This window comes from Pleurodeles waltl, chromosome 1_2 (assembly GCF_031143425.1).
Source record: "Pleurodeles waltl isolate 20211129_DDA chromosome 1_2, aPleWal1.hap1.20221129, whole genome shotgun sequence".
Classification (NCBI taxonomy): domain Eukaryota; kingdom Metazoa; phylum Chordata; class Amphibia; order Caudata; family Salamandridae; genus Pleurodeles; species Pleurodeles waltl.
In genome coordinates, this window is record NC_090437.1 from 1,194,506,317 (window position 1) to 1,194,533,056 (window position 26,740).

The 26,740-nt window shown below is 44.9% G+C and overlaps 1 protein-coding gene across 2 annotated transcripts in view; it reads right to left on the bottom strand.

Moving 5' to 3' along the window:
- The window catches only part of GRK4 (G protein-coupled receptor kinase 4), a 327,289-nt gene that overhangs the window by 207,028 nt on the left and 93,521 nt on the right, over positions 1-26,740 (bottom strand). For both annotated transcript variants that reach the window (XM_069203507.1, XM_069203503.1), the window contains exon 3: positions 11,562-11,674. In XM_069203507.1, the coding sequence (XP_069059608.1) occupies positions 11,562-11,674 (113 nt within the window). The remainder of the gene's footprint in view (positions 1-11,561; positions 11,675-26,740) is intronic.

Below are 26,740 nucleotides of genomic sequence, written 5' to 3' on the forward strand. Positions count from 1 at the left end.
TGCTCAGTAAAGAGTTATAGGAATGTATTGTTTTTTTGGGATAGGGACTGACAGCAAGGCGTGTTTTTGCGGTGTCAGAGTAGCCGAGGAGACTGGGAGAGGAAGGGGAGGTAGGACTGGGAAGTAGAACGGTACTGTTGGAGAGCGAAGGATGGCCGGTAGGGGTAAGAAGCAAGAGGAGGACCACCGGTGTTATAGTTTTGGCTAGAAAGTTGGAAACTGTGATGAGGAGAAGTATGGAGGCCAGTAAGGCTGCAGTGTCTGCAGGTGTAACCAGGTACCATAAGCAAAAAGAAGGCTGTTTTGTTTAAGTGTATAGGGTTAAGAATGTTTAACTATTAGTTTGAAAGTTTGAAAGTTAGGCTAGATTTATAAGGTAAAGAGAAAGTTAAAAGAAAATGGGCTTAGTCCTAACACCTTAAAGTAGCCTTTTGCTAACTATGTTAGCACTGTATCCTTCAAAACTCACATCAGAAAGATCTTCCGAGCGTTCTACAACAATGTCTAGAAACGAGGAGAAGACACTCTGGGCCTCATTATGACCCTGTCAGCTGGCGGTGTTCCGCCAGCTATTATGACCGTGGCGCAATAGCCATGGCCATACCGCTGGCCCCTCCACTATACTGCCAGGCGGTCATAATCCCCAGGGCAACGGTGCAAGCACTGCTGCCCTGGGGATTATGAGTCCCCGACCACCAGCCTGGCCACGGCAGTAAACACCGCCATGAAAAGGCTGGCGGTAAGGGGGACTTGGGGTGCCCCTGGGGGCCCCTGCACTTGGCATTGGCAGTGCAGGGGCCCCCAGACATAGCCCCATCGCGCATGGGGAGGGAGTTCCATGTCTTGGCCGCCAGGTAGGAGAAGGATCTGCCTCTGGCGGTGGTTCTTCGGATGCGTGGTACGGCGGCGAGGGCGAGGCTAGCGGACCGTAGCTGGCGGGTGGGCGTGTGGAAGGTCAGGCGGTCGTTGAGGTACTTGGGGCCCAGGTTGTGGAGAGACTTGTGTGCATGGGTGAGGATCCTGAACGTGATCCTCTTGTTGACGGGGAGCCAGTGCAGGTTCCTCAGGTGGCCGGAGATGTGGCTGCGTCGAGGGATGTCCAGGATGAGTCGGCGGAGGTGTTCTGGATGCGTTGTAGTCTTTTCTGTAGCTTGGCTGTGGTTCCGGCGTAGAGGGTGTTTCCGTAGTCCAGCCAGCTGGTGACGAGGGCATGGGTGACCGTCTTCCTGGTTTCGATCGGGATCCATCAGAAGATCTTGCGGAGCATGCGGAGGGTGTGGAAGCATGAGGAGGAGACGGCGTTGACTTGTCTGGTCATCGAGAGGGAGGAGTCCAGGATGAAGCCCAGGTTGCGTGCGTGGTCTGTCGGCTTGGGGGCGGTGCCCAGGGCTGGGGGCCACCAGGAGTCGTCCCAGGCGGAGGGTGATGGTCCAAGGATGAGGACTTCCGTCTTGTCTGAGTTCAGTTTCAAGCGGCTGTTCTTCACCCATTCGGCGACGTCTTTCATCCCTTCGTGGAGGCTGGTTCTGGCGGTGTCGGGGTCTCTGGTGAGGGAGAGGATCAGCTGGGTGTCGTCGGCGTAGGAGATGATGTTGAGGTTGTGTTGGCGTGCAATGGCTGCGAGAGGTCCCATGTAGACGTTGAAGAGGGTGGGGCTGAGTGATGATCCTTGCGGGACGCCGCAGATGACTTCGGTGGCCTCGGAGCGAAAAGGGGGGAGGCGGACTCTCTGTGTTCTTCCAGCGAGGAACGAGATGATCCACTTCAGAGCCTTCTCTTGGATGCCGGTGTTGCTGAGGCGTTGGACTAGGGTGTGGTGGCAGACAGTGTCGAACGCGGCGGAGAGGTCCAGGAGGATGAGTGCCGATGTATCCCCGTTGTCGAGAAGGGCTCGGATGTCGTCGGTGGCTGCGATGAGGGCGGTCTCGGTGCTGTGGTTGGCTCTGAACCCGGACTGCGAGGGGTCGAGGGATCCATTCGTCTCGAGGAAGGCGGCAAGCTGTCTGTTGGCGATCTTCTCGATGACTTTGGCAGGAAAAGGGAGGAGCGAGATGGGGCGGAAGTTTTTGAGGTCGGTGGGGTCCGCTGTTGGTTTCTTCAGTAGGGCGGCCAAGACATGGAACTCCCTCCCCATCCGCCTTCGGCTGACCCAGGACCACCTCGCCTTCAGGAAACAACTCAAGACCTGGCTATTCGAGCAGTAGCGGCCCCCTTCCCCCAAGCGCCTTGAGACCCTTCCGGGTGAGTAGCGCGCTATACAAATGCTATGATTGATTGATTGAACTGCCCGAATTTCGGGCAGTGAAATTCACGACGGGTGGTACTGCACCCGCTGCACATCAGCATTGCCGCTGGCTCTATTATAAGCCGGCAGATATGTTGATGTGACTTTTCCGCTGGGCCGGTGGACAGTAACACTGTTAACGTCCGCTGACCCAGCGGAAAATTCAAAATAGGGAGGCAGAAATACCACCAGCACTGGTGGTATTCTGGCGCCCGCAGCCTTGGCGGTCTTCTGGGAAGACCGCTGAGGTTGTAATGAGGGCCTCTGTCTTCAGACACGAGGCGACAATCATCGCTCAATGACAAATAGCTCTCATCCAGAAAACGAAGATATACACATAGTTATTTCCGGATATGGTTGAGAGATACCAGCATGTCTGGTGGCCCTCCTCGCATCTCAGTGCACTGACTGACCAGCAGAAAGAAGGGATGGTACCCTGAGGCACTCCATGTGGGATGGGGGTAGGGGGTCAGTATGTGACTATGGAGGAGTGTGAACTCCAGATGGCGGGTGTCTGTGAAGGGAAACCTTCTGGCCTCTAATGACCTCATTAGTGCAGTATTCCAGACTTCCCAGCAATGGGAACTGCCCTTCTGTTAAGTTGTACCCAAATAGGCATGCGTTTTTTCCTCTTTGTGGCCTAAAGCACTCAGCAACCACTTGCTAATACATGCTGTATCAGTTAGGGCATCAGCCAGATTCAAATCTGAGCCATATCAATAATGCGAAGCGGTCTAGCGGTTAACTTGTTTTTCTTGACTTGAGCATCTCATCTTGATAAAATCCTGTGATCTTGTGCAAATGGCTTCATCTCAGAGTGCTGTGTTTGCAGGGGTTTTCCGTGCTTTCAGACAGGATGTGGAATGTGCATTTGTATGTACATCACAGATTGCCAAAGATGCTGCACCCATGACATCTGAGTCTTTGAAGACCACAGTCGCAAACTTTTTTTTTTTTTTTTTTTTAATGCAAAATCAAATAAATGATCAAGGTAGCGATTTAGTAGACTCTGGATCTGAAAGCCAGATGTTATCCCAATGTTATTCTGTTGCTATTTTCCCTCATGTGATTTCCTGGCTCCGAACACGCTTGGAAAATGCCAATACTTTTCTCTGTATGCACCTCTCCGGCGCGAGGACTCTCCTTCCATTTACCTCCTCCCACCACATCCACACTGCACGCCCTCGGGTACTCTCGAGTCCAGGAAACTGCAGCACTTTACGGTTAGCATTTTCTTCTTGGTGTAAAAACATATTGGTTGAGGTGGACCTTGAACCTGCCAAGCCTGACGAGGCACAGCCTAGCTCGGGCGGGGGCACAAATAGACTTTAAGAGGTGCTTTGACTCAGAGAAAATGGCTTCTGTCAGGTGCAGTCTGAAACCGCATCATTCGTGTAAATGCAGCTCAATCTCAAGTGTACACAGACAGGGAACTCCGGATTGCATTGGTTTGCTCGATAAATCTATCCACTTCCAGCAGGGGCATTTCTCAATTTTCTAGTCTCTAAGAGCAGAGGCTTACCCTATAAAAATCGATCCCCACCCCACATGAAAATACTTACCAGTGCTTAATTTGAGCCGGTGTTTTCCGGTGGGGGACACCGGTACGTATTTTTGACGGTCGGAACTTATTTTTCTACATTAGGCACTTACTGCGAGCAAAAGACACATGGGAAAGACAGGTAGAGAAAAAGGAGAAAGCTCACAAGGGGAGAAAGTAGAAAGCTGCAAGAGTGATCTGAAGGGGCAGTAAATGGATTAGAGGGGCCCGAGGTGGCGTTAGGATTACGCTGCCTCAGTGTTCTGCGCTCGCACACTTAATTGGAACACCTGCGGGTTTCAAAAGAGAGACCTTAGAGCACAGACATGTTCTTATTTACAAATTAAGCACTGGATACTAGTCACCCTCATTGACGACATTTCTGAGCAGGAATGTTTGAAAAGAGGTTACTGTGAAGACTCAGGGCCGTAATCTGAGCTGCCTGGTATTCTGGGAAGTAATTTTGCACCCGTTAAATACTGATGCCGAAAGGTGAGGCATTTAATGGGTGTGTTATTACCTCCCCGTTCAGAGAACCGATGGAGGGAATGGGGGATGAAGCGTTTAAGTACCGCATGTTTTTGTCCACTCTGCAAAACTCCCGATGGGATGTCGTTTCCCAGCAAAAAGTCTGTCAAGTGTTACAACGTATGCGTCAACATACGCATACGTATGCGTCAACAGGGAGTGGTATTACTGCGTCAGTTGCGATCTCGTGCCTGGATGAATCACCCTTGTGCAATGGGGTCACGGCGCTGGTGCGCGTGCATGCTGGTCGGAGGAGGCCTTTTTACAGTCACCTCTGCTATGAATCTTAAGTAAGGTCTTCCCAAAGACGGCACAATTGCCCTTGGACTCCAACTTACTAACTACCACCTGCACAGGGCCCAAAAAAATCTCCTCTGCCAGCCAAAATACAGCACCAAAGGTTACTTGGAGTTCCACTTTGCACAGATTCATATTTTTTTTTTGTAAGTCCCAATCTTCACTGCCATTTAATCATCTCCTTCAGTATAAGGAAATTACTATCCTTTACAAAATAATACTTAGCCACCCAATGTTCCTTGAGGACCATCCGGCCCTGTCCGACAGTGCGATGTTTGTACATGGAAGGGCTACACTGTATCACCTCAGTGCATCATTTGCTATGTAAACATGAGAGACTCCTACAATCAGAGAGGGTGTTTGCCGCCATGCACTGAGACGCTATTTGGTTTGCTGGTGTTGCCTTTCCCAGGAGAAGAGATTTAAGAGATTTGGTCCACCACATGGTTAAGTATTATACTCCTCACCGGTGGCAAGAGTTCTGGTTAAAATAGAATATCAAACTACATTAAGAAACCAAGAAGCATGCGGTAGAACTTCCCTCTATCCACCCCATCACTTGCTCAAACGCTCAAGACCTTGGCCTGCTTGATTAGAGACCTACATGAGTACAGTGAGCCTACATTATCAACTGGGAATTTGCCCAACTCTTGGAATTTTCTTATCGCTGTGTGTGCACATGATGTTATGCAACAAAGAACCCCAATAGTAATATCATGCCGGTTGTCTACCAAATACTTATGCCCAGTGCTTAATTTGAGCCTGGGGTTACAGATGGAGCCCATCAGCACTGATTTTTGGGATCAGCACTTATTTTTCTTCAATAGACTTCGACCCAGAGAGTGCGAAAGAAACACACAAAAGGTAGAAAGAAGGAGGAAGAAAAAGATAGAAAAAAACACATTAAAAGGCAGTGAGGGTATCTAAACTAATAAGAAACCTCTGAAAAAACACAGAACGTGGAGCAAGCATTGGCAAAATCAACCAATAGACTTTAATATGTTAATATATGACATTTTATGTATGTGCCCTAATTTCAATTAACAATACTGTAGCTGTAGGACAGTGGTTCCCAATCTGTGGTCCGGGGACCCTGGGGTCCGCAAAGCCTCCTCAGGGGGTCCGCAACTGCTTAAAAAAATTAATAATATTAGGTCTCGGCTATCAGTAATAACTCAGTGGGGGTCCCCGGGTTCCAATAATGATTCAGTGGGGGTCCCCGGGCTCCAGTATTGATAAAATGGGGGCCCACAGAAGTCAAAAGGTTGGGAACCACTACTGTAGGATACATGCCCAAACAGTGGAATTGCAATTTGATGCAAAAAGCTTGCACGTGCCTCTCACTAAGTAAACCAGAGACGTGGAAATGAACTTGATCAATATTTTGGAAAATCCAAGCAAAGATGTTAGAAAACACAAGAGGAATGATTGTCAAACGAATATTTTTCAAAGTGTACCTTTTCACTAATTGCTGTCAATATCTAGGATGCTCTGCTACTTCCAAATGAGTAAAGTTAAACCAGACTTGGTCAAAGCCCTCGAAAAAACTAAGCATCTCATGGACAAGTAGTCATCCTTCCTCGGACTCTATGATGTTATGCTATATTTGTAACATGTTTTTACACTTACAGAAAATTTATGCTGGCGAGGAAGTGGGCTATAGGTATATACAGTCATGACGGTAACACTTAAGAAAAATACCGGTCAAGGTCATGGCATAAAGCATTATGGGCCAGATTACGACCTTGGCAGAGGGGATTACTCTGTCCCAAATGTGACAGATATCCTGTCTGCAGTGTTACAAGTCCCATAGGATGTAATGGAACTTCTAATACGGCAGGTGGGATATCCGTCACATTCGGGACGGATAATCCCCTCCGCCAAGGTTGTAATCAGGCCCTATGTGTCTAGTGAGGGTCGTGTTGTAACAGTAGATGCTAGTTTCTATGGTCTTGCTGGTGTGCTGGTTCAATATATGAATGGGCTTGTAAATACTGTCACTGTTGCCTCAAGCACTCTAAAGTGAGGCATTACGCAGCAACTGAAATGGGAGCCCGGCTTGTGTTCTGGCCATGGGATATTTCAATTTGTTTTGTGAATAACCAAGTTTACTTTAAATAAGGACCTTTCTGAATAGTCTGTAGGTGTCTGTGCTCTTCCTAGTTTTATTTTAGCAGGTTTTTAAATACTGTTTTTAATACTGTGTTATTTGGTTTTATATTTTATTGTGTTTTGTGCCTCCCCCTGCTGGGCTTTTTCGAGGCTTTATCGCCACCTTTTTTGACCCCCCCCAGGCCCGTGTTCAGTGGCCTTGGGTGGTGGTCGGTGCAGTGCTTGATTTGTAAATAAAAAGGTGACAGTGCCCAAAGCCCTCCTCTTAAACACACTGATGCTGCAATTAAATGTGCGAGCACAGAATACTGAGGAGGTGTAATCCTGAAGTCATTGCGGGCCTCTTCAATCCATATAAAGCTTCTCCATGCCCCTTCAGCTCACTCTTGCAGCTTTCTCCTTTCTCCCATTGTGACGCTTTTTCGTTTTTCCTTTCCTCGGTCTTTCCCATATGTGTCTTTTGCTCGCAGCAAATGCTTGATGCAGAAGAATAAGCCCCGGCACTCAAAAATAAGTGCTGTTGCTCAGCACCAGAAACAACAAGCACACATTAAGCACTGGGTCGGTGCCTCTTAGCCATGGTGCTCCTTTGAGCCTCGCCCCTTGGGGATTATTGGTGCTGCACCCTCCCCTTTACCTATGATTTTGCCTTACAGCGTTTAGTGAGAGTGCAGCATTCTGGCTGGAACGTGTGGAGAAGGTGGTGGCCATCTTGTTTCACCCTCCAGGCCTATTTCCAGCCACCATCTTGTATTGTTAGCAGTCCAGCTGTCATCCTTTCTGCTTCTCATCCCCATTTAAGAGGCTCGATGCAGCGGACACGCAGCCCGTCTGCGCCCATCCGCACCTAGACAGGTCCAGGGGCCAGAATTCTTAGCCTTACTAGTTCCCTACCCCTCTGAGTTCTTCCAATCTTGTGGGCCTATCCCTTCCGACATTGGTCATGGCTGCCTAGACCTTATGAGGTCTTGTACTACATGTAATTGGACTCCTCAGTCTGACCTAGGATTAAGGCAAGCAACCCAAGATGGACCAAATAGTGTTTTTCTTTTGGCCAACTGTCGCTCCTTGGCTGCCCATAAGCTTGATATATGCCTACTTCTTAGTGATCTTGCACCAACAGCCTTGTTTCTTACTGAGACCTGGATTCATGAAGGGTCTTCTCCGGATGTAGCCTTGGCGTTACCTCAAGGCTACCTGATAAGTAATCTGGATAGGGACACCTCAAGAGGTGGGGGAATCGCCATCACCTACAGGGAATCAGTAAAGCTTATTGCCCAGCCTCTTCAGTTACCTGGCTGTGAAAGTATGTATTTTTCTATTACTCTAAACCCTCAATTCACCTTTTCAGGAGCCCTGGTGTATCGTCCCCTCAACCCCCCAGAAGCCTTTCTACAATCTCTCCCAGATCATATTTTTGAATTAATATGTAAAAAAAAGAAACAATTTTACGGTCTTGGGTGATTTTAATATTCATGCAGAAGATTTAGAAAACTCAGCTACCAAAAATGTACTTACTGATATGGCCGCATTAGAGTTGGCACAATTGGTTAGGGGCCCTTCGCATGTTAAGGGCCACACTATTGATTTCGTTTTTAGTAACATAGTTGGCTTAACTTCCATGCCTCCCAGTCCTTTGGCTTGGCCTGACCATTTCCTAATTAGGCTTAATTTAGCTATTTCTACCATTAGTAGAGCCCCTCAGACTATATCCCAGCCCTTTCGGCGCTGGCATAAGCGCAAGGCCAGCGAATGGATCAATACCCTTGAAACACTGAAACCTTCTCTTAGGGATAATTACATTTGTCATCTAGAGTAATTTAATGATTGGATCTCCAAAAGTTTAAACACACTGCTTCCTTATTCTATTAAACCTGGCAGGCGCCGTTTAAAAGGAGCTCCTTGGTTCTCTCCCCATCTTCACAATCTAAAAAGGGAATGTAGGCATCTGGAAAGGAGCTGGAGAAAATCTTATGACGTGTCACTGAAGCAGGAGTATTGGAAAGCTATCAGACTTTTCCATTCGGAAATTAAATCAGCTCAATCTATTTATTATGCTACTAGAATTGAGCGGTCATCAAACTTGCCAAAAGAGATTTTCCAAATACTTAAAGAAATCGCACAGCCTCACACTGAACTTATGAGTGCCTCCCAAGAACATAGTAATAATCTGGCATTTTTTTTTCAACAAAAAATATCAGATATTTATTCAGCTTTCCCGGCAAACTCCCCTCAGGCTATTGATTTTATAGGGGAGCATATTTCACTTTCTGCTTCCTTTTCGCAATTTGCCCTCCTCTCCAAGGACACGGTACCCAAATTACTTGCAGCTCTTAAATTGGGCTCATCGCTTGACCCAGCCCCTCCTCAGGTGCCGGCTCTAGGTACTTCGGTCATATTTCCAGTTCTTACTGGTCTTCTAAATGCCTCACTTTCTAGGAGTCTTGTTCTGGAGCAATGAAAACATGCCATAGTTAAACCCCTTCTTAAAAACCCTAACTTGGATGCAGCTCAGTTGAATAACTACAGGCCTATTTCTCTGCTGCCAGCCTTATCTAAAATAATAGAAAAGCATGTTAACGCCCAACTTTCAAGTTTTCTTGAAGATAATAAAGTCATTCATCCCACTAAGATGGGATTTAGACCCCTTCACAGCACAGAATCGGCTCCGATTGCAGTCACGGAAGAGGCCAGAAGGCGGCTCGATCATGGGATTGCGACGGCTATTATTCTTCTTGACCTTAGTGCCGCCGTCGACATTGTCGATCATGATATATTACTTTTGAGAATGAGGGAGGTCGGAATCTCGGGTAATGCCTTTAGATTGATCTCTTTTTTTGATGGGCAGATCGTTTCAGGTACTGGACCGGTCTTTTCTCTCCAGTTGTGTTAAGAGCAGTTGTGGAGTGCCACAGGGTACTTCGCTTAGTCAGACACTATTCAACATTGATATGTAAATAAAATACTTGATTGTAAACAAATTACCCAAGGAGAACTATCTGAAGGTTTTCCTTCAACCTTTAAGTTTATTAAACAGGTTATCAGTGGAAGGTGAGATTTCAGTACACAAGGACAAGTGCCTGATATTAAAGTTCAACCATTTTAAGGACATTTTCTAGAAGATTGGGATTTTTTAATAACTGTATGGCTTTAAATAATCAACAGGCAAACTGTGTTGCTGAATAGCGAACTGGCTCATCAAAGAGAACAAATGCTATTTCCACTGGATGGATCTGAGGGACACTAAAGGAAAAACTTTTAACCTGCCAATCAGTACAAAATAGCACTTGTGTTGGGTCTGAATTTCAGTTACTATAAATGAATGTTCTATATAACACTAATCCACTTGTATTGGTTGTGGGATATTCCCAAACCTGAAGATAGGGAATCTAAGGTACTTGACATTAGGAAAAAGTTAGAAGAGAAACAATAAAAAAATTAAGTAGACCTATGGCAAAATGTAATGCATTAAATAAGGTGCTTGTTGAGATAGGGGACCTAGGGTGAGGAAACCTGGTCAGACAAAGAAGCGCTTCTATGTCCTTTCACAGGCACAGCCGCTGTCGGGATGTTTTGTGCTGGAGCAAACATTATTAATGGACGTTAGTGGGGTAGGTGTCATTCGCTGGTTCTTGGTGGGAGTGAAAGAGAGAAGTAGAAGGAAATACTGGTAAACATGGTTCAGGCGGAGAATGTTCTGCTATGGAGTTGGGTCATGCTGGGACGGTTGGTAACTCCAAGCGTTCCTGTTACGTACTGTATATCTACGAGTTGTTGTCCTGGTTCATTACGCCGTGTATCATCATCGGAATGCAGCATCTACAGCTGGTCTGTGAACACTTTTGAGCAAAAAGGTAACTTTTGGTAGAACAATCAAATTACCAGGATATTTTTGATGTTTTTATATATTTAATGAAAGCTTTCATTCTTGCTTTTTAGGAAAGTGGTAGTTTGCGCATAGTGCCTGATTTGGATTTTTGTTATCCATCATATGTTGCTTATGTTCTGTGTCTCCACGGTTCTGCTAGTGAACTAGCGTTTAAGAAAACTGGCGGAGGTTTCACAACCCTTAAACATTCTTCATTAGTTAGGTACCAGGTTTGAAGAATACTAGCAGCTCCTTTTTGAATGAGTAAAACCCCAGGGAAATTACCCGTGGTTAGACTATTTGCAGGTAGTCTTCCACTTACCTTTTGCGTGATTAAATAAAAACCTCATCGCTCACTTTGGAGCCCAAGATCAACAACACGTGAATCAAGTTACTGGGTGGTGGCTAAGTTCCACTAGTTCAATGCAGAGTGAACACTTTGAAGGTGGAAATTTGGCTTGTGGATGTTCCTGAGGCGAAGGTAACATCTAACAGAACGGTCAAATTACTGGGGCATTTTAAGTATTTTAAGTCTGTTGATATGCTTTCTTAGTGGTGCTCTAAAGCGTATAGTTCTACAATGTGTTTATATTGTCCTTCTCACGTTGTTCTGCGCCTTCTGGGTTCTGGTAGTGTACCAACAGGGAAGGTTCCACTAACCCTGGAGGTTCTTCGTTAGTTCTGTAAAGTATTTTACTGTTACCTTGGAAATGGCCACAGCTCTCCTTTTTGACTTATTAATAACTTCTTTGCTCACTTTGGTACCTGAAGTATTATCTCGCAGACCGGTAGCTGCATGCTACATTGGACGCTATGTAGTTTGCAACAAGATAGCTTGCTGTAGGACACAGTCACCAGGTGACAACTCACAACCACATCCACCTACAATAAAAAAGGTCATGTTTTTAAGTAAATGGGGGAAAACAGCTTACCACTGCGTCCAAGAATTCAATGCATCTTTTTAACTCTAGCCGCGTGTCACAGAACTGCCTGAAGAGAAGTCTTCCTATTGGTTGCTTGTCGCAAAGGCTACTGTAATCCTTCTCTGTGCATCGAGACAAAAGCCATCATGAAAACGAATTAGTAGCACGCCATGAAACAAAATCAACATAAACATGCAAAGCTGCCCATTTCAACCCCGACCGCCCAGTTCCAATTCCAAATCATGTATATGTGCATTGGACCCAACAAGGCCATCCAAGTGCTGAACAGAAAAACACATCAAGCACATTCGAAAGTAATTCTCTGTCCCAGTAACGTCCTAGGGGAAGATGATTCTAGTGCTGGCAACTTGCGGGGAAAAGGCCTACTACTAGCTATTGTCCTATGCAATTTTGCTAAGACCAGTAACCCTGTGGATCATTGCACTCTGGAAGAAAACATAATTTAAACAATTGGGTTGTATGCTGTAAATAAGTTACGGAACTTGAAAAACAACCCCAGCCTTACCAGGTAATGCAGCTGTCGAAGCCCAAGGAAACATATGAGATTAGCAACATGTTTTCATTAGGGGTTTCTACTGCTGGACCACGCCCCAGAGGGGTTTTAGAGTACTGTGCACGTGTGGCCGTGATACAAGCATTCATACATAAGGCGTTAACATTTTAGGGGCAAGACACATAAAGTTATGAATACTTTTATAGCACATGGTCCATAAGGTCATAAAATCCTGCAAGGGGTTTGTTACATGACGCTATAAACACTTGTACATGGTACATTATGTTATAAAAACTTGTATCATACACGGAACATAATGTTTTAAACACCTGCATCGTACACGGTAAATAAAGTTATAAATGCTTGCATCATACATAGTATATACATTTATAAACGCTTGCATCGTATATGGTATATAAAGTTATAAACACTAGCATCGTACATGAAATTATAAAAACTTGTATAGTACATGGAATATAATGGTTTAGACGCTTGTATCGTACATGGTACATAGTGATAAAAACTTGTACATACAATATAATGAGGCACAAATAGAGGGAGACAGGCTCTCCTCATGTAGAACAAGCAAAGGTTTTACAAAGTTGAGGACATCGAGGTTAAGCTACAGTAAAACCGGAGTCAGACACATTAGGGGGGACTGTGAAATTGTCCTCACCGGGATGGGGCTATCAGAGGAACAGGAACAGAGGATGACTGAATTGCCGAGCACAGGATACATTGCTTCAGGGAGACATCTGTGAACCTAAGAACCTTAGTCATAACAGGACCTGCTTGTTTTTTTAATTTTTTTATTACCTGCAGTCAATTTTACCCAGCATCACAGATCATCACACAACATAGGCACTATGTGAATCTAACTTTGAGACCAGAATTGTATGCGTCACTTAACCAAATGATCTTCAGGTAAGAAGGGGCTGATCCTAACCCAGCATGCAGAATGGCAACAGCCTGTTAGCACTGCTTTTCCAGCTCCGTGAGAGGGAGTTCAAAAAAGCATCTCTCCTCTTTCATCTCCTTTTTATTATAATAAATATCTTTTGTGTGGTATATTTTGTGCTCCACTCAATGTCGTTCCTCACAGAGTAATTTCAGTTTCTTTGCTTCCTGTTTATTCTCTGTTACTTGAGACCCTTCTCTCTATCAGGGATGTGTTTGGAGTGGGTTTGAGTGGGCTATTCTCATGCTTGCTTCCTGGTTATTTCTCCAACTGGGATTTTTTCTGCATAGAAAATATATTTTGTTTTACATTAGAAGAAAGAGTGGGTTCTGAGAGGAAAAATATAACCGTCATTGCTGATGCCTTTCAGAGTTGTCTGTTCTCCTCGAGTGTAAGGCTCAGTGCAGAGAATGGGCTGGGGAGTAGAAATACTCCTGCCCAAGTCTTTCTGATCTCTCTCAGAATCCCAGCCTTGTGTAGCTCCTCAGAGGAGATTGATGCACTTCTATGGCAGACTCTACATTACCACACTGGCTCTTTCAGACAGGCACCCCACTAGGATGAGCAGAATGCATTTGTGCACAACCATCATGCAATCATGTTTCATATGCTCATGTCTCCAAAGGATTTTAATTTGTGGGTCCGTTGGGTCAGAGGAACTCTAAAGTAGCACCCTAATTTTCATCTGTGTAAATGCTCAATTACATCACAGTGGGTGTCTTTCAGTTACAATAAGGTCCTTTGGAGCGCAGAAGGTTCATGTCTATTGGGCACTAGACGGCCTTTATAATGATTCCTAAAGGGCTCGAAAGAATGAAAGACAGTCTGAGTCAACAAGTATAAGGTATGAAGGTGCCACAAATCCTGTTAGTTTACTCACAATTTAAAGGAAACACAGGTCCATCAGCATTTTTGTTGTCATATTTAACAAAACTTCAAAGCCCTCCAGGTCTTAAAGTCAAGGTCTTAAAGCCAAGGTCTCAGTGCTAGGTTTGTGGCTCGATGCAAATGCATTGTAGTAGTCCCAACAGTACAGACACTCAGTAGAGGCAGCTTGGGTTATTAAGGTAAGTATTTATTTGTTATTTCAAATAAAGGATGTATAGGATTAGGTAAAGGGGTTTAGAGACTATTGCTTCTTTGGGTGGTGAGCTTCGTCTTCCTAGCGTGCTTCTCTTCCTCTTTTCCTTTTAGGTGGCGATTTGGATCTTCCTCATGATCCCGGGCAGCATACAGGGGAAAAAAGGATAAATACCGATGGTGAGTGGAATGAAGACCGTTACATACGTCCTTTTACTTAGCTGCAATACTGGGGAATGGGTTCAGGAAGGGGAGTGCCAGTGAGGACTGTGGGCTGTGACTCTATTGCCTTATCTCCTAACCGTACTTATTTTTGGTGCTCGTTATGTGCCCCCCCTTTTTTGGTGCCCTCTGACTCCCTCCCTGTCCTCCCCTCACCCCGCCTCCCTCCCTTCCCCAGCTTGTCTCTCTTTAAGGTGCCCCTCTGGTTGTCCACAAGGACCGTACCTTCCAGAGCCACGACCCTCCGGGGCCGTGGCTGGCTCTGTGGAGGTCCTCTCGTTGGTCTCCGGTCCCGCTGTCGTCTGGTCTGGTCCCCGTGGGCTCCGGCACCACTCTGGCGTCGTCTCCACAAGTTCCCGGCCAGTGGGACTGCCCTCCGTCCTCGGGGTTGCCTTCCGGATTGTGTGGCTGTCCTCTCCGACCGCCGCCGCCGCCGCCCTTCTCCTCACTCGCCGTTCCTTCGTCCTTGCTCGTCGCTCCTCCGTCCTCGCTCGCCGCTCCTCCGTCCTCGCTCGCCGCTCCTCCGTCCTCGCTCGCCGCTCTCCCGTCCTCGCTCGCCGCTCCTCCCTCCTCGCTCGCCGCTCCTCCCTCCTCGCTTGCCGCTCTCCCCTCCTTCTGGGGAATCCCTGGCCTTTGGCCTCCCGCTGGCCAATCCGCTGTGCCCTCGTCATCGGAGGTTGTCGAGGCAACCTCGAAATGCCGGCCTCGCCGTGAAAGCGTTCCCATGGCAACATGGGAACGCGAAAACAACTCTTGTCCTGCTGGTGCCTTGCTTACGATCGGGCTGACCCGGTCACACACCCTTCCCCAAGAGCTGTCCTGCTCTAGGACAGTGGCAGACAGGGGAAACCGAGACAGATAATCCGCGGGGGCCTGGCGAGATCCGGGCACGTGGCGTACCTGAAAAGAGAAGGGTTGGAGTTCAAGGAACCAGCGGAGTATCCTGGAGTTCGAGTCCTTATGTGCAGCTAACCACGTAAGGGGAGCGTGATCCGTGAATAATATAAAAGGTCGGCCCAGGAGGTAGTATTGTAGACAGTCTATGGCCCATTTGATAGCCAAACATTCCCTCTCAATAATTGGGTAATTGCGCTCCCGAGGAAATAACTTCCTGCTGATGTAGACTACGGGGTGGTCAAGCCCTTCTGCATCAGGTTGCGTTAGAACCCCTCCAAGCCCAACATCCGAGGCATCGGTGTAAAGGTGGAAGGGTTTTGTAAAATCCGGACAGCGCAGGATGGGGTTGGAGGTTAAGGAGTCCCTTAGTCGTTCAAAACTCGCATTTTGCGTCTCCGAAAAAGGCAAAAGCCGATTGGGATGGTGTTTAGCGAGGAGGTCCGTAAGGGGGGCTGCTATGGAGGAATAATGCGGAATGAAACGTCGATAATAGCCCACTAATCCTAAAAATGAACGTAAATCCTTTTTAGTGTGTGGAAGAGGGGCATGCAAGATAGCCTCCACTTTTGGGTTTTGAGGTTGTAGGGTACCCTGATTAATCCGATAACCCAGGTAGGAGATGTCTGTCTTACCTATGATACACTTCTTGGGATTGGCTGTTAAGCCGGCTGATTTGAGGGCGTGGAATATCTTCTGTATGTGTACCAAATGTTCTTCCCATGATTCGCTAAAAACGACTACATCGTCTAGGTATGCGGCAGAGAATGTAGGAAAGGGTTTTAAAATCCTATCCATCAACCTCTGAAAGGTTGCGGGTGCCCCGTGAAGCCCAAAAGGTAGTACGGTGAACTGATACAACCCTGACTGGGTGGAAAAGGCTGTTTTCTCCTTATCCTGAGCGGCTAGGGGAATCTGCCAGTATCCTTTTGTTAAGTCGATAGTGGACATGTATTTTGCTCTTCCTAGTTTTTCGAGAACGTCGTCTACTCTCGGGATGGGGTAAGTGTCAAAGAGGGAGCTTGCGTTAAGTTTGCGGAAATCGATACAAAACCTGACACTACCGTCAGGTTTTGGTACTAGGACCACCGGTGAACACCAGGGACTATTGGAGGGTTCGATGACTCCTAAGGATAACATCTTTTTGATTTCTTCCTCAATTATTTGTTTTCTAGCTTCTGGAATGCGATATGGACGCTCTCTAGTGATTGTATCGGGATTTGTTCGTATGTTGTGGTGTATTAGGGAAGTTTTTCCTGGCTTCTCTGAAAACAGCGGTTTCCACTGTTTCAATATTGTACGTGCTTGTTGTTTTTGCCCCTCAGATAAAGTATCGTTCACCGAGGGTAAAATAACCTCCGTGGATGGGGTGGTGGGGTAGAACTCGATATCTAGTGTCTTCTTGGGGCACATGAAGTGACCCATTTCTATGGTTTGGTTAGGCTGTTCGGGTGTTTCCCATTTTTTTAGCAAGTTTACATGGTATATTTGTGTTTTTCTTGGATGGGAGGATATTTCAATAAGGTAGGTGACGGGGGAAACTGCCTTGATAATGCGATATGGTCCTTGCCATTTGGCGAGGAGTTTGTGTTCGGAGGTGGGCCTCATTATTAGGACCTGGTCTTCGGGTTGGAAAACCCGTAGTTTGCTTCCTTTGTCATATTGGAGTTTCTGAGTTCGTTGGGCCTCTTCCATGTTTGCATGCACGTCAGCCCATAAGCTGTGTAGGTGTTTTCTCAATTTTTTTGCATATTCTAATAACGGAGTCCCCCCTTCCTCCGCCTCAGCCTCCCAGGCTTCTACCGCCATGTCTAGTAGGGAGCGAGGTTGGCGTCCAAACACCAACTCAAATGGGCTATGCCCCGTGGATGCTTGTTCGTGGGTTCGTAGGGCGTACAGAACTAGTGGCAACTTTTGATCCCAATCTTTCCCTGTCTCATTGATAATCTTTCTAAGTAGCGTTTTAATGGTTCGGTTATATCGTTCTACCAGTCCGTCTGTTTGAGGATGGTAAACGGATGTTCTGATCTGAGCTATCCCCAACGTTTTGCACACTTGTTTCATTAGGGTGGACATAAAAGGGGTACCCTGGTCTGTAAGAATGTCATGGGGAAACCCAAGTCGAGCGAAGACATTAATCATGGCTTGGGCGACTGTCTTGGTCGTCATACTCGTCAGGGGAATAGCCTCTGGGTATCGTGTGGCATAGTCCACAATGACCAGGATGTAGGTGTGTCCTTTTGATGAAGGAATTAAGGGCCCGACCAGGTCCATCCCTATTCTTTTAAAGGGAATATCTATAATGGGAAGGGGTAAAAGAGGTGCCTTCCTAGGCCTACCAGGTTCGGTTAACTGACATCGGGGACATTGGGCGCAATACCTTCGTATGTGGGCGTATACCCCAGGCCAGTAAAATTTCCTGAGCAAATATTCTTCGGTTTTTTCTCTCCCCAAGTGTCCTCCCCCTGGGTGACTATGTGCTAGTGCAAGAACATGATCCCGATAGTCGGTAGGTACTAGAAGTTGGTGTTTACGTATACCCAACCGTGTGGTAGTTACTCGATACAATAAGTTTTTTTGTACTACAAAGTAGGGACCCACCTCCTCGGTCTCTTCTGGTACGGCTGACCTCCAAGCGTGGGTAAGGGAGGGGTCCTCTCTCTGTTGTTGACTAAAACTACTAGGGGCTTCTTGAAGTTCTGCCACTATTTCTCCGCAAGATGTTTCACCTGCAGTCTTCCGATATTCCTCCCTCTCATGTCGTTTTTCCTTTCGTGACAATTTTCTACGATCAGCTGGACACTCTATACCACTCTCTGCAAAAGGAGCCTCTCTCCACCAATCTTTGACTACCTTGTTATCTCTGACGTGGTCCAACAACTCTTGGAAGTGGATATAGTCTGTCCCAATGATACACTCCTCAATTAATTGGGGCATTATTCCTACGGGTAGGAAATCCTGATAGGGTCCCCACACGATTGGAAGCATCTTTATAGGATACTGGGCCTTGTCTCCGTGTATACAACATATCGTTACCCATTGTTTCTCTTCTGCGTCGTCATGCGTCACGTCTTTTCTGATTACCGATTGGCTACAGCCAGAATCCACCAGGGCATACACCCTTTTCCCATTAACGGTTATCATTAGTTTAAATTTGAGAGCACCCTTTCCTGTACATAGTACCCTCCGTCTTGTCATTCCTATCTCCATTGGTTCCCCGGTATCCTGTTTTTGCGGACACATACGTGCGATGTGTCCCCATTCGCCACAATTATAACATTGGGGTCCCATTGTAGGTGGGCCTTCCGGAAATCTTCGTGGTACTAGGTGGTCGGGTGGACTTTTTAACAAGGTCTTTGGGTTCGGAAGGACCGGTTTAAGGATGTTTCGTGTCGGAGGGTTCCTAACATCGGTAGACCGATGAAAAGCACAGGCGAGATCAATGGCCGTCTCCGTGTCCACTTTTGGGTGTTGCCTGATCCAGTGTTTTGTAGACGGTGGCAGACCGTCTAGGTATTGCTCTAGTATGATGGTCTTGAGAACCTCCTCCCGACTATTTCCTACGTGGCCTAACCACTTCAATGCCAAATCCTTCACTCGAAAATAAAAGGTTCTAGGATCTTCATTGACTCCCCATTTGATTTTACGAAATTTAACTCGGTAATATTCTGCATCGTGGCCCACCCTTTCCAGTATACTAGTTTTTATGTCTTGATAAGGGGTATCACCACCCGGGTTGGCGGCCTGATACGCTGATTGTAGGATACCTGTGAGCAAGGGAGCAACGTACTGTCCCCACTTATCTTCCGGCCACAGGGCGGAGGAAGCCACTCTTTCAAAATTGGTAAAAAAGGACGCTGGATCCTCTCCCTCCTGATATTTCTGTAGTACCGAACTAGGTACGTTCGGATGTACCTTACTCGCGGCAATAGTCTCAGTTAGTTTTTTCATCGCGCTTTCATGGACTAGCTGATTATTAGCCAGTATGGTCGCCTGACTCTTCAGAGCAGATTGCAGAGCCTCCCGATCCTCTTTAGCTTCTCGCTGTTGGGCTTCCCATACCAGCTGTAAGTGTCTTTGCCCCTCCGCTAGCTGCTTGACCATGGTCTCTAAGGACGGGCTTTCACTCATTGTGTATACTGTTTGGACTGCCAAGAGGAGGGGTTTAAAAAAAATCCCACTTCTGACACCACTGTAGTAGTCCCAACAGTACAGACACTCAGTAGAGGCAGCTTGGGTTATTAAGGTAAGTATTTATTTGTTATTTCAAATAAAGGATGTATAGGATTAGGTAAAGGGGTTTAGAGACTATTGCTTCTTTGGGTGGTGAGCTTCGTCTTCCTAGCGTGCTTCTCTTCCTCTTTTCCTTTTAGGTGGCGATTTGGATCTTCCTCATGATCCCGGGCAGCATACAGGGGAAAAAAGGATAAATACCGATGGTGAGTGGAATGAAGACCGTTACATACGTCCTTTTACTTAGCTGCAATACTGGGGAATGGGTTCAGGAAGGGGAGTGCCAGTGAGGACTGTGGGCTGTGACTCTATTGCCTTATCTCCTAACCGTACTTATTTTTGGTGCTCGTTATGTGCCCCCCCTTTTTTGGTGCCCTCTGACTCCCTCCCTGTCCTCCCCTCACCCCGCCTCCCTCCCTTCCCCAGCTTGTCTCTCTTTAAGGTGCCCCTCTGGTTGTCCACAAGGACCGTACCTTCCAGAGCCACGACCCTCCGGGGCCGTGGCTGGCTCTGTGGAGGTCCTCTCGTTGGTCTCCGGTCCCGCTGTCGTCTGGTCTGGTCCCCGTGGGCTCCGGCACCACTCTGGCGTCGTCTCCACAAGTTCCCGGCCAGTGGGACTGCCCTCCGTCCTCGGGGTTGCCTTCCGGATTGTGTGGCTGTCCTCTCCGACCGCCGCCGCCGCCGCCGCCCTTCTCCTCACTCGCCGTTCCTCCGTCCTCGCTCGTCGCTCCTCCGTCCTCGCTCGCCGCTCCTCCGTCCTCGCTCGCCGCTCCTCCGTCCTCGCTCGCCGCTCTCCCGTCCTCGCTCGCCGCTCTCCCGTCCTCGCTCGCCGCTCCTCCCTCCTCGCTCGCCGCTCTCCCGTCCTCGCTCGCCGCTCCTCCCTCCTCGTTTGCCGCTCTCCCCTCCTTCTGGGGAATCCCTGGCCTTTGGCCTCCCGCTGGCCAATCCGCTGTGCCCTCGTCATCGGAGGTTGTCGAGGCAACCTCGAAATGCCGGCCTCGCCGTGAAAGCGTTCCCATGGCAACATGGGAACGCGAAAACAACTCTTGTCCTGCTGGTGCCTTGCTTACGATCGGGCTGACCCGGTCACATGCATCCACTCCAGGAAGCTGCATTTGACCACTTGGTCAAAGGTTCGAATCCTGGGAGGTCCACTCAGCCTGTTATCCATCTGAGATCAACAAATGAGTACCATTGAGCTGTGTAACAAGCTGGGTATGTAGGATTATTCAGTGCCAACATACACTAGTAGATAAGCCACTTGCAAACACACATTACATCTTCTTAAAAGCTTCACTATAGCTTGAAATGTTTTACGCATGACAAATGTAACATTAGATGACTACAAATTAGCTGACTTTGCATTTAGATTAATGTTGGCCATCTCTCCATGGCCTTGGCGATAAAGAGTAAAAATTAAAAACAACGGTATATATTGACATGGCTGTATTGTCTTCCTCCTTGGATATATACTGGGGGAGAGGACTTACAAATGATAATTCCTGTCTGCCTGCAGTACTCATACTATTCAGTGACAATGGGCAGGGTATGGCAGATTCAGGTCCCACCCACATTCATTTAATCTTGGTCTCCAGGATCCCCCAAAATCAGGATGGGTTGCCAAAAACGGAAGCAGAGAGCAACATTTCCTATGAGAATTTTTCTGGGAAGTGCATATTTTTGGCATTCCTCCCTTTTCACCTACAACAATCTGCAGGAAAGTGGACATGGCAAAAATTTGCCAGTTGCACAGTTGGTGGGCAATTCTTGCAGATTCATCAAACTGCATCAAAGTTGCTCTGATTCCAAAACCACAAACACACATACAGCTTTATATGTATTTGGACAGATAGGTAATGTTCCAAAAATCAACAACATCTGTTTCAGCTATTCAATGTGGCATAAATAGAGGTGGCACGGTCTCATGTGCCAGGGCTACTAAATAATATCTCTCCGGGTCTGCAATGGAAAAGCCTCTTTTTCCAAAGTGAAACATCGTTATTTACTATCTTAATATCGCCAGTTTACCAGCTCTTATCAGCCTATTTAGTACTGTTCATAAAGTGGTAAAGAATACCTCTCTCATCAGAAGGGGAATAATGAATAGGTACAGGAGTTTAGGAAGGATTAACATTTGATTTAATGCTATCCTGCCTGCAATTGACAGAGAAAGTTGGATTCACCATTCAATTTCTGTATTTATTTTACCCATTACAGGACCATAATTGTGTCTTATACACAACTGTGTCTTATTGTGTCTATGTATATCTGATTGAGCAATTACTCCAATATAAAGGATATTCGAATTCTGCTGGTCTTGAGCATGGCTTTATGGCGTGTGTTTCAGATGTATTCCAGTTTACATTTACTTTTGAATATAGTCCAAATTTTATCATTTTAACATCACCAATGTGAGGTTCACCTCTAGATTTTTTTTTAGACATAGCAGGATATCATCAGCGTACGGTTTTGACAACCAGGCCAGACTGCAGATATAAACCACTGTTAATGATTTTCTCTGAAGAGCTCTAGCTCCTGAAAAAGCAATAGCAGAGGTTTTCAAATCAGTTAAACATTGTAGTGCTTCTTTCTATTGTGCATAATCTTGATGCAATAAAAACCGTGTTTAAATAAAGACTCTTATGCTTCTGAATTAACATTAGAATATGCAATAATGGGTCTTTTTGGCCTGTGTTGCAGCTAGGCATCTCTGTTCCCTCCTGTCTCCTCTTTAGTTAGACTCTCAATCTCAACTTCAACAATACAAGTCTAAGATTTACATCAGGTACAAAAGGTAGAATTGTATTAGGGCACGTGCCTGTTGCCACATAAGAAAGATTTCAAAGAATTCTTCACCTTGAAACAACCGATGCTCTGGGCAACAAAGTGACTTCTGATACTATTTTTACTTCACCTGTGTTCAGGCGTAATTCAGCCTCAAACCGCATTACCAAAGGATCCACTCTATAATCGAGGAACAACCTAAAATACCTTTTTCCTGCAAGGCTAGATTGAGTTGACTTATATCGTCTAAGATCACAATACCATAGACCAGCTATTGGTAATTTTGGGTAGGTGTACAGTGGACAGATACCTGAAAGTTTGCTTTGGCTGCTTAAAGAACACAAGCTAAGTCTGAGATGCAAGTACTTAGTATTGTTGTTGTTTAGCCTTTACTTATTAGCTATTGCTTAAGGTGCTAACTTTCATTTCAATTTATTCTACTTGTGTTCTTTCAAAGGATATCTATTGGTTCTGTTGCTATGGATGTGCTGTGATGCAGTCTAGCATTCTCTCCTGTACGCTGGACTGGACTGCAGCTCTTACCAGTGGCTCTTGCCTGCACTTTGTGTGGAATTGTATTTTAATAAATTCCTCTGCCTGCACCTTCATACGTCTATGCTTGTACTTGGAGAACCTCTACTACCTTATTGACGACGGGGGTACGTACAGATCATCATTTTAGCCCACCAAAGATACAGTGTGAAGAGGACAAAATTAATAATATTTGATTCCCTTAGGCATTATATGGTTATACTAAATGGCCAGGTTGTGCTGGATCCGATTTTGTGTTGTTTGCATTTGATCTTATTTAGTATTGGTGTAATACAGTTTCTTTATCGCATTTACATTTATTTCAAATAACACGCACTAACACTTACTGCAACGGATCATTCAGCGCAAGTGTATATCTCCAACACTGCACGATCTTAGTGGCCATTATCTTACACTCTGTGACGATTTGTTGCAGAGAACTCTGGGCTGTGTCTCCTTAGTAGCAAGGAACTCTGGATCTGCGGTTACGTTATGTTGTACCGCAAGGAATTCTGCAATACAGTGATAATACGTGTAAAAAAAACAAAAAAAAAAACAGTATGCGCTCCTCGTATTGAGTTAGGTGCTGCAACTTGTGTTCCACAATGTTTTATTTTTTTAAATTAACATATGTGCAACCATTATAAGCAGCCCTCCCTAGGAATTGACTGTTTGCATACCTGCTACGGTATATCCAGTTTACATTTTCAACTTGTTCCTCAAGGTGGCTTTTTTTAATTTATACTTTATTTAGTGCTCAGTATTTCTGGATATGAAAAACCAATTACACTACAAATGAATCCTTTCCTTCAGAATCCAGGAAAGCAAATTCTCAAATGTCCAAAATGGTGTAGGTAATTTGAAAACTTTATAGTTACTATTGATGGTAAGAATTGTTCTGGTGAAAGAAAAAACGCTCTCTTGTTTGGATTATTGGGGGATGCTGGGCCGGACATTTTTGATAATCTTCCAGAAGTTGAACCATCTCCTGGTCAATTTTTCCGTGGGTTGTGTATACTGAGGCTGTTAAAAGACTTGAGAAAAGATTTTGTGAACAATCATCTATGATAGAGAGGCATATTTTTTTTTTTTTTTTTTTTACATAGAAAACAGATTATTGAGGAAACAATTGAAGATTATATTTCAAGTTTATGTATTATAGCTGCCAAATGTGAATTTGGAGAGAATCTAGATATTTATTTATGTGATCAGTTTGTATTTCACTGGTACAGCAAGAAATTACAAGAACGTCTTATCATGCAGAAACCCTACTTTAAGTGAAGTACTTGGTATAGCCAAGAGTATAGAACGTTCTTCAATTTCAACAAAATAAAAATTATTACTGGAACTGAAGTAAACAATGATTCTGACTGTGTCAACAGAAATGTGTTGCATGATAATTTCAAAGGGAAATTAAACACAAGTTCCTAAAAAAAAAAAATTATGTGTTACAGATGTGGATCCAAACAACATTTAGGAAATAACCCAAATTGCCAAGCTATTAATAGACAATCCAATACATGTAAAAAAAACAGGGACACTTTCAAACTGTATGTAAAACCAGTATCAGATCTATGAATGCTTCAGTAAGAGTCAATGCTTTGGACTTGTTACCTGAAGAATTTCAAGAAGACATGATCAACAATTTCTGTTTTAACTACTGATGATCGATTGAATATATAATACTTCCTTTAAAGCTCCTTTAGGCATTGCACAAATTGGCAATATATACGTGGACTTAATGGCGGATTCAGGTTCACCAATAACGATTCTATCTGATACAATGTTTTGTTCAAAAAACGTTAATAAGCTCCTTACTGATATAGACATTCATCCTAAAGCTTTTGGTGGACAAGAAATTGATAGGTTGGGTTATTTTAATGACAGTGTGAATGCATTAGGACATAAAATTGTTACATAAATATATCTTGCAAGAGAAGGACGTGATATAGTAGGATGGGGTGATTTAGCTAGAATGGATATTATACTAAAACCTGGAAGTGACCAACCTCTAACTTTGGGGGACTTACCTATTGCATCTGTTGAAATAATGATTGATGAGTATATGGGATAAGATGATCTCAATCGCATCCTTGCTAAGTACTTCAGTGTTTTTGATGCCAAAGTAAGTTGTGTCAAAGGCATTATTCATGACATCAAGCTAAAATCTAATACAATGCCTATAAGGCACAAAGTCAGACCTGTACCTCCCATTGCGAGAGAAGATTTGAAAATGCTGTTAGAGAAGTTATGCAAGGATGGTATCATACATCCTTGTGATTCAGCTGAATGGGTGTCGGCAATTGTTTTAGCCAAAAAGGCAAATGGGAACTTGTGTGCTGATTTAAGGTCACTTAATAAAAATATTCCCATTTTTGACCTTAAACGAGCATACCACCAAGTTGCATTGTCTCCAACATGTCAAGAGCTGACTACGTTTGTCACACCCTTTGGTGCCTTAAAATGTTTTCGACTACCATTTGGACTAGCATCTGCAGCTAGTGTTTTCCAGAAATTAATGGACTCATTATTTAAAGGGGTCAGGGGTGTGCAAGTGTTCCAGGACAATAGTCTTATTTATGCTAAGAATATCACTGAACAAAAATGACATTTTGGAAAATATATTAAGTATTTTAAACGAAAGAGGAATGACTGTTTCAAAGGGAAAATGTAAGTTTCTTGTAAAGAATCTTGATTACTTGGTTCACACTATAACTGAACAGGGTACAAAACCACAACAAGATTCAATAGAGGCTATTAGTAAAGCACCTGCCTCTACTGATAAGGATTCATTGAAATCCTTTTTGGGACTCCGCGAATATCATGCTTGATTTTTTTCAAAGATGCGCTAGTGCTATGGAATCGTTGAGATGTCCAATTAGAAAAAAAGATAAATGTGTTTGGATGGATAAAAAAAAGCCTTTAAAGGTACAACAAATGATTATTGATGCTCCTGCCTTATAACCTTTGAACAGTACTGATCAATGTGCAATTGTTTTCGATGCCAGTTCGGTTGGATTGGGAGCTGTAATTAGTCAATCTCATCATATGAGAGACCTTATTATAGCTTTCAGTTCTAGGACTTTAAATAAAACTGAGTTCCATTACAGTACTACTGAAAGGAAAGCTTTAGCTTGTGTCTGGAGTATAGAGAAATTCAAACCATATGTGTGGGGGACGCCATTTTGATTTAATCACAGATCAGAAACCGCTTATCTACCTTATGAACGGAAATGGCATGGGAAAGGCTTCAGATAGACGGATTAGATTATTATCTAGATTACAAGACTATGATTTCACCATTAAGCGTATCCAAGGTGGGAAATATTTTAGGGCTGACTGCTTGTCATGTATGCAATTAAAGTGTGATTCGAATGATGATATAAACCAGGATCTATATTGAGTTGTGTCTGCTATAGATGCTTCTAGTCATTCCTCTGTTATTATCACAGAAACTGAATGGATTCAAGCCTCCAACAATGATCCAGTGTTGAATGAGGTCAAAACATACATGTCAAGGGGATGGCCACCAGTCAGGAACATATGCAAAAGTTTAGTCCCTTATGAACAGATTTCGGCAGAGTTAACATTGGAAAATGGTTTGTTCATACCACCTGAGGTTTTAAGCCAGAGATTGAGGAGTACTGCGCATAAGGGTCATCCTGGCATGATGGGCACTAAGAAGTTGTTATGGCAATATTAGTGGTGGCCTGGAATGGAGGCAAGTGTAGAGCAATTTGTGAATAAATGGGGTGAATGCCTGGTATCTGTCAAGCACTGGAAACTTAGTAAGAGTAAAACTAGTATGAATCCTTTGCCTGAACGACCATGGGGTAAAGCTATTGACTTTTCTGGAACTTTTCATAGATTACCCTCTAACATGAAATATTTGATTGTATTTGTAGATTATATTAAAAATGGATAACATGACTTTTGTAACTATCCCAACACATTCACTGTTATTGAATTTTT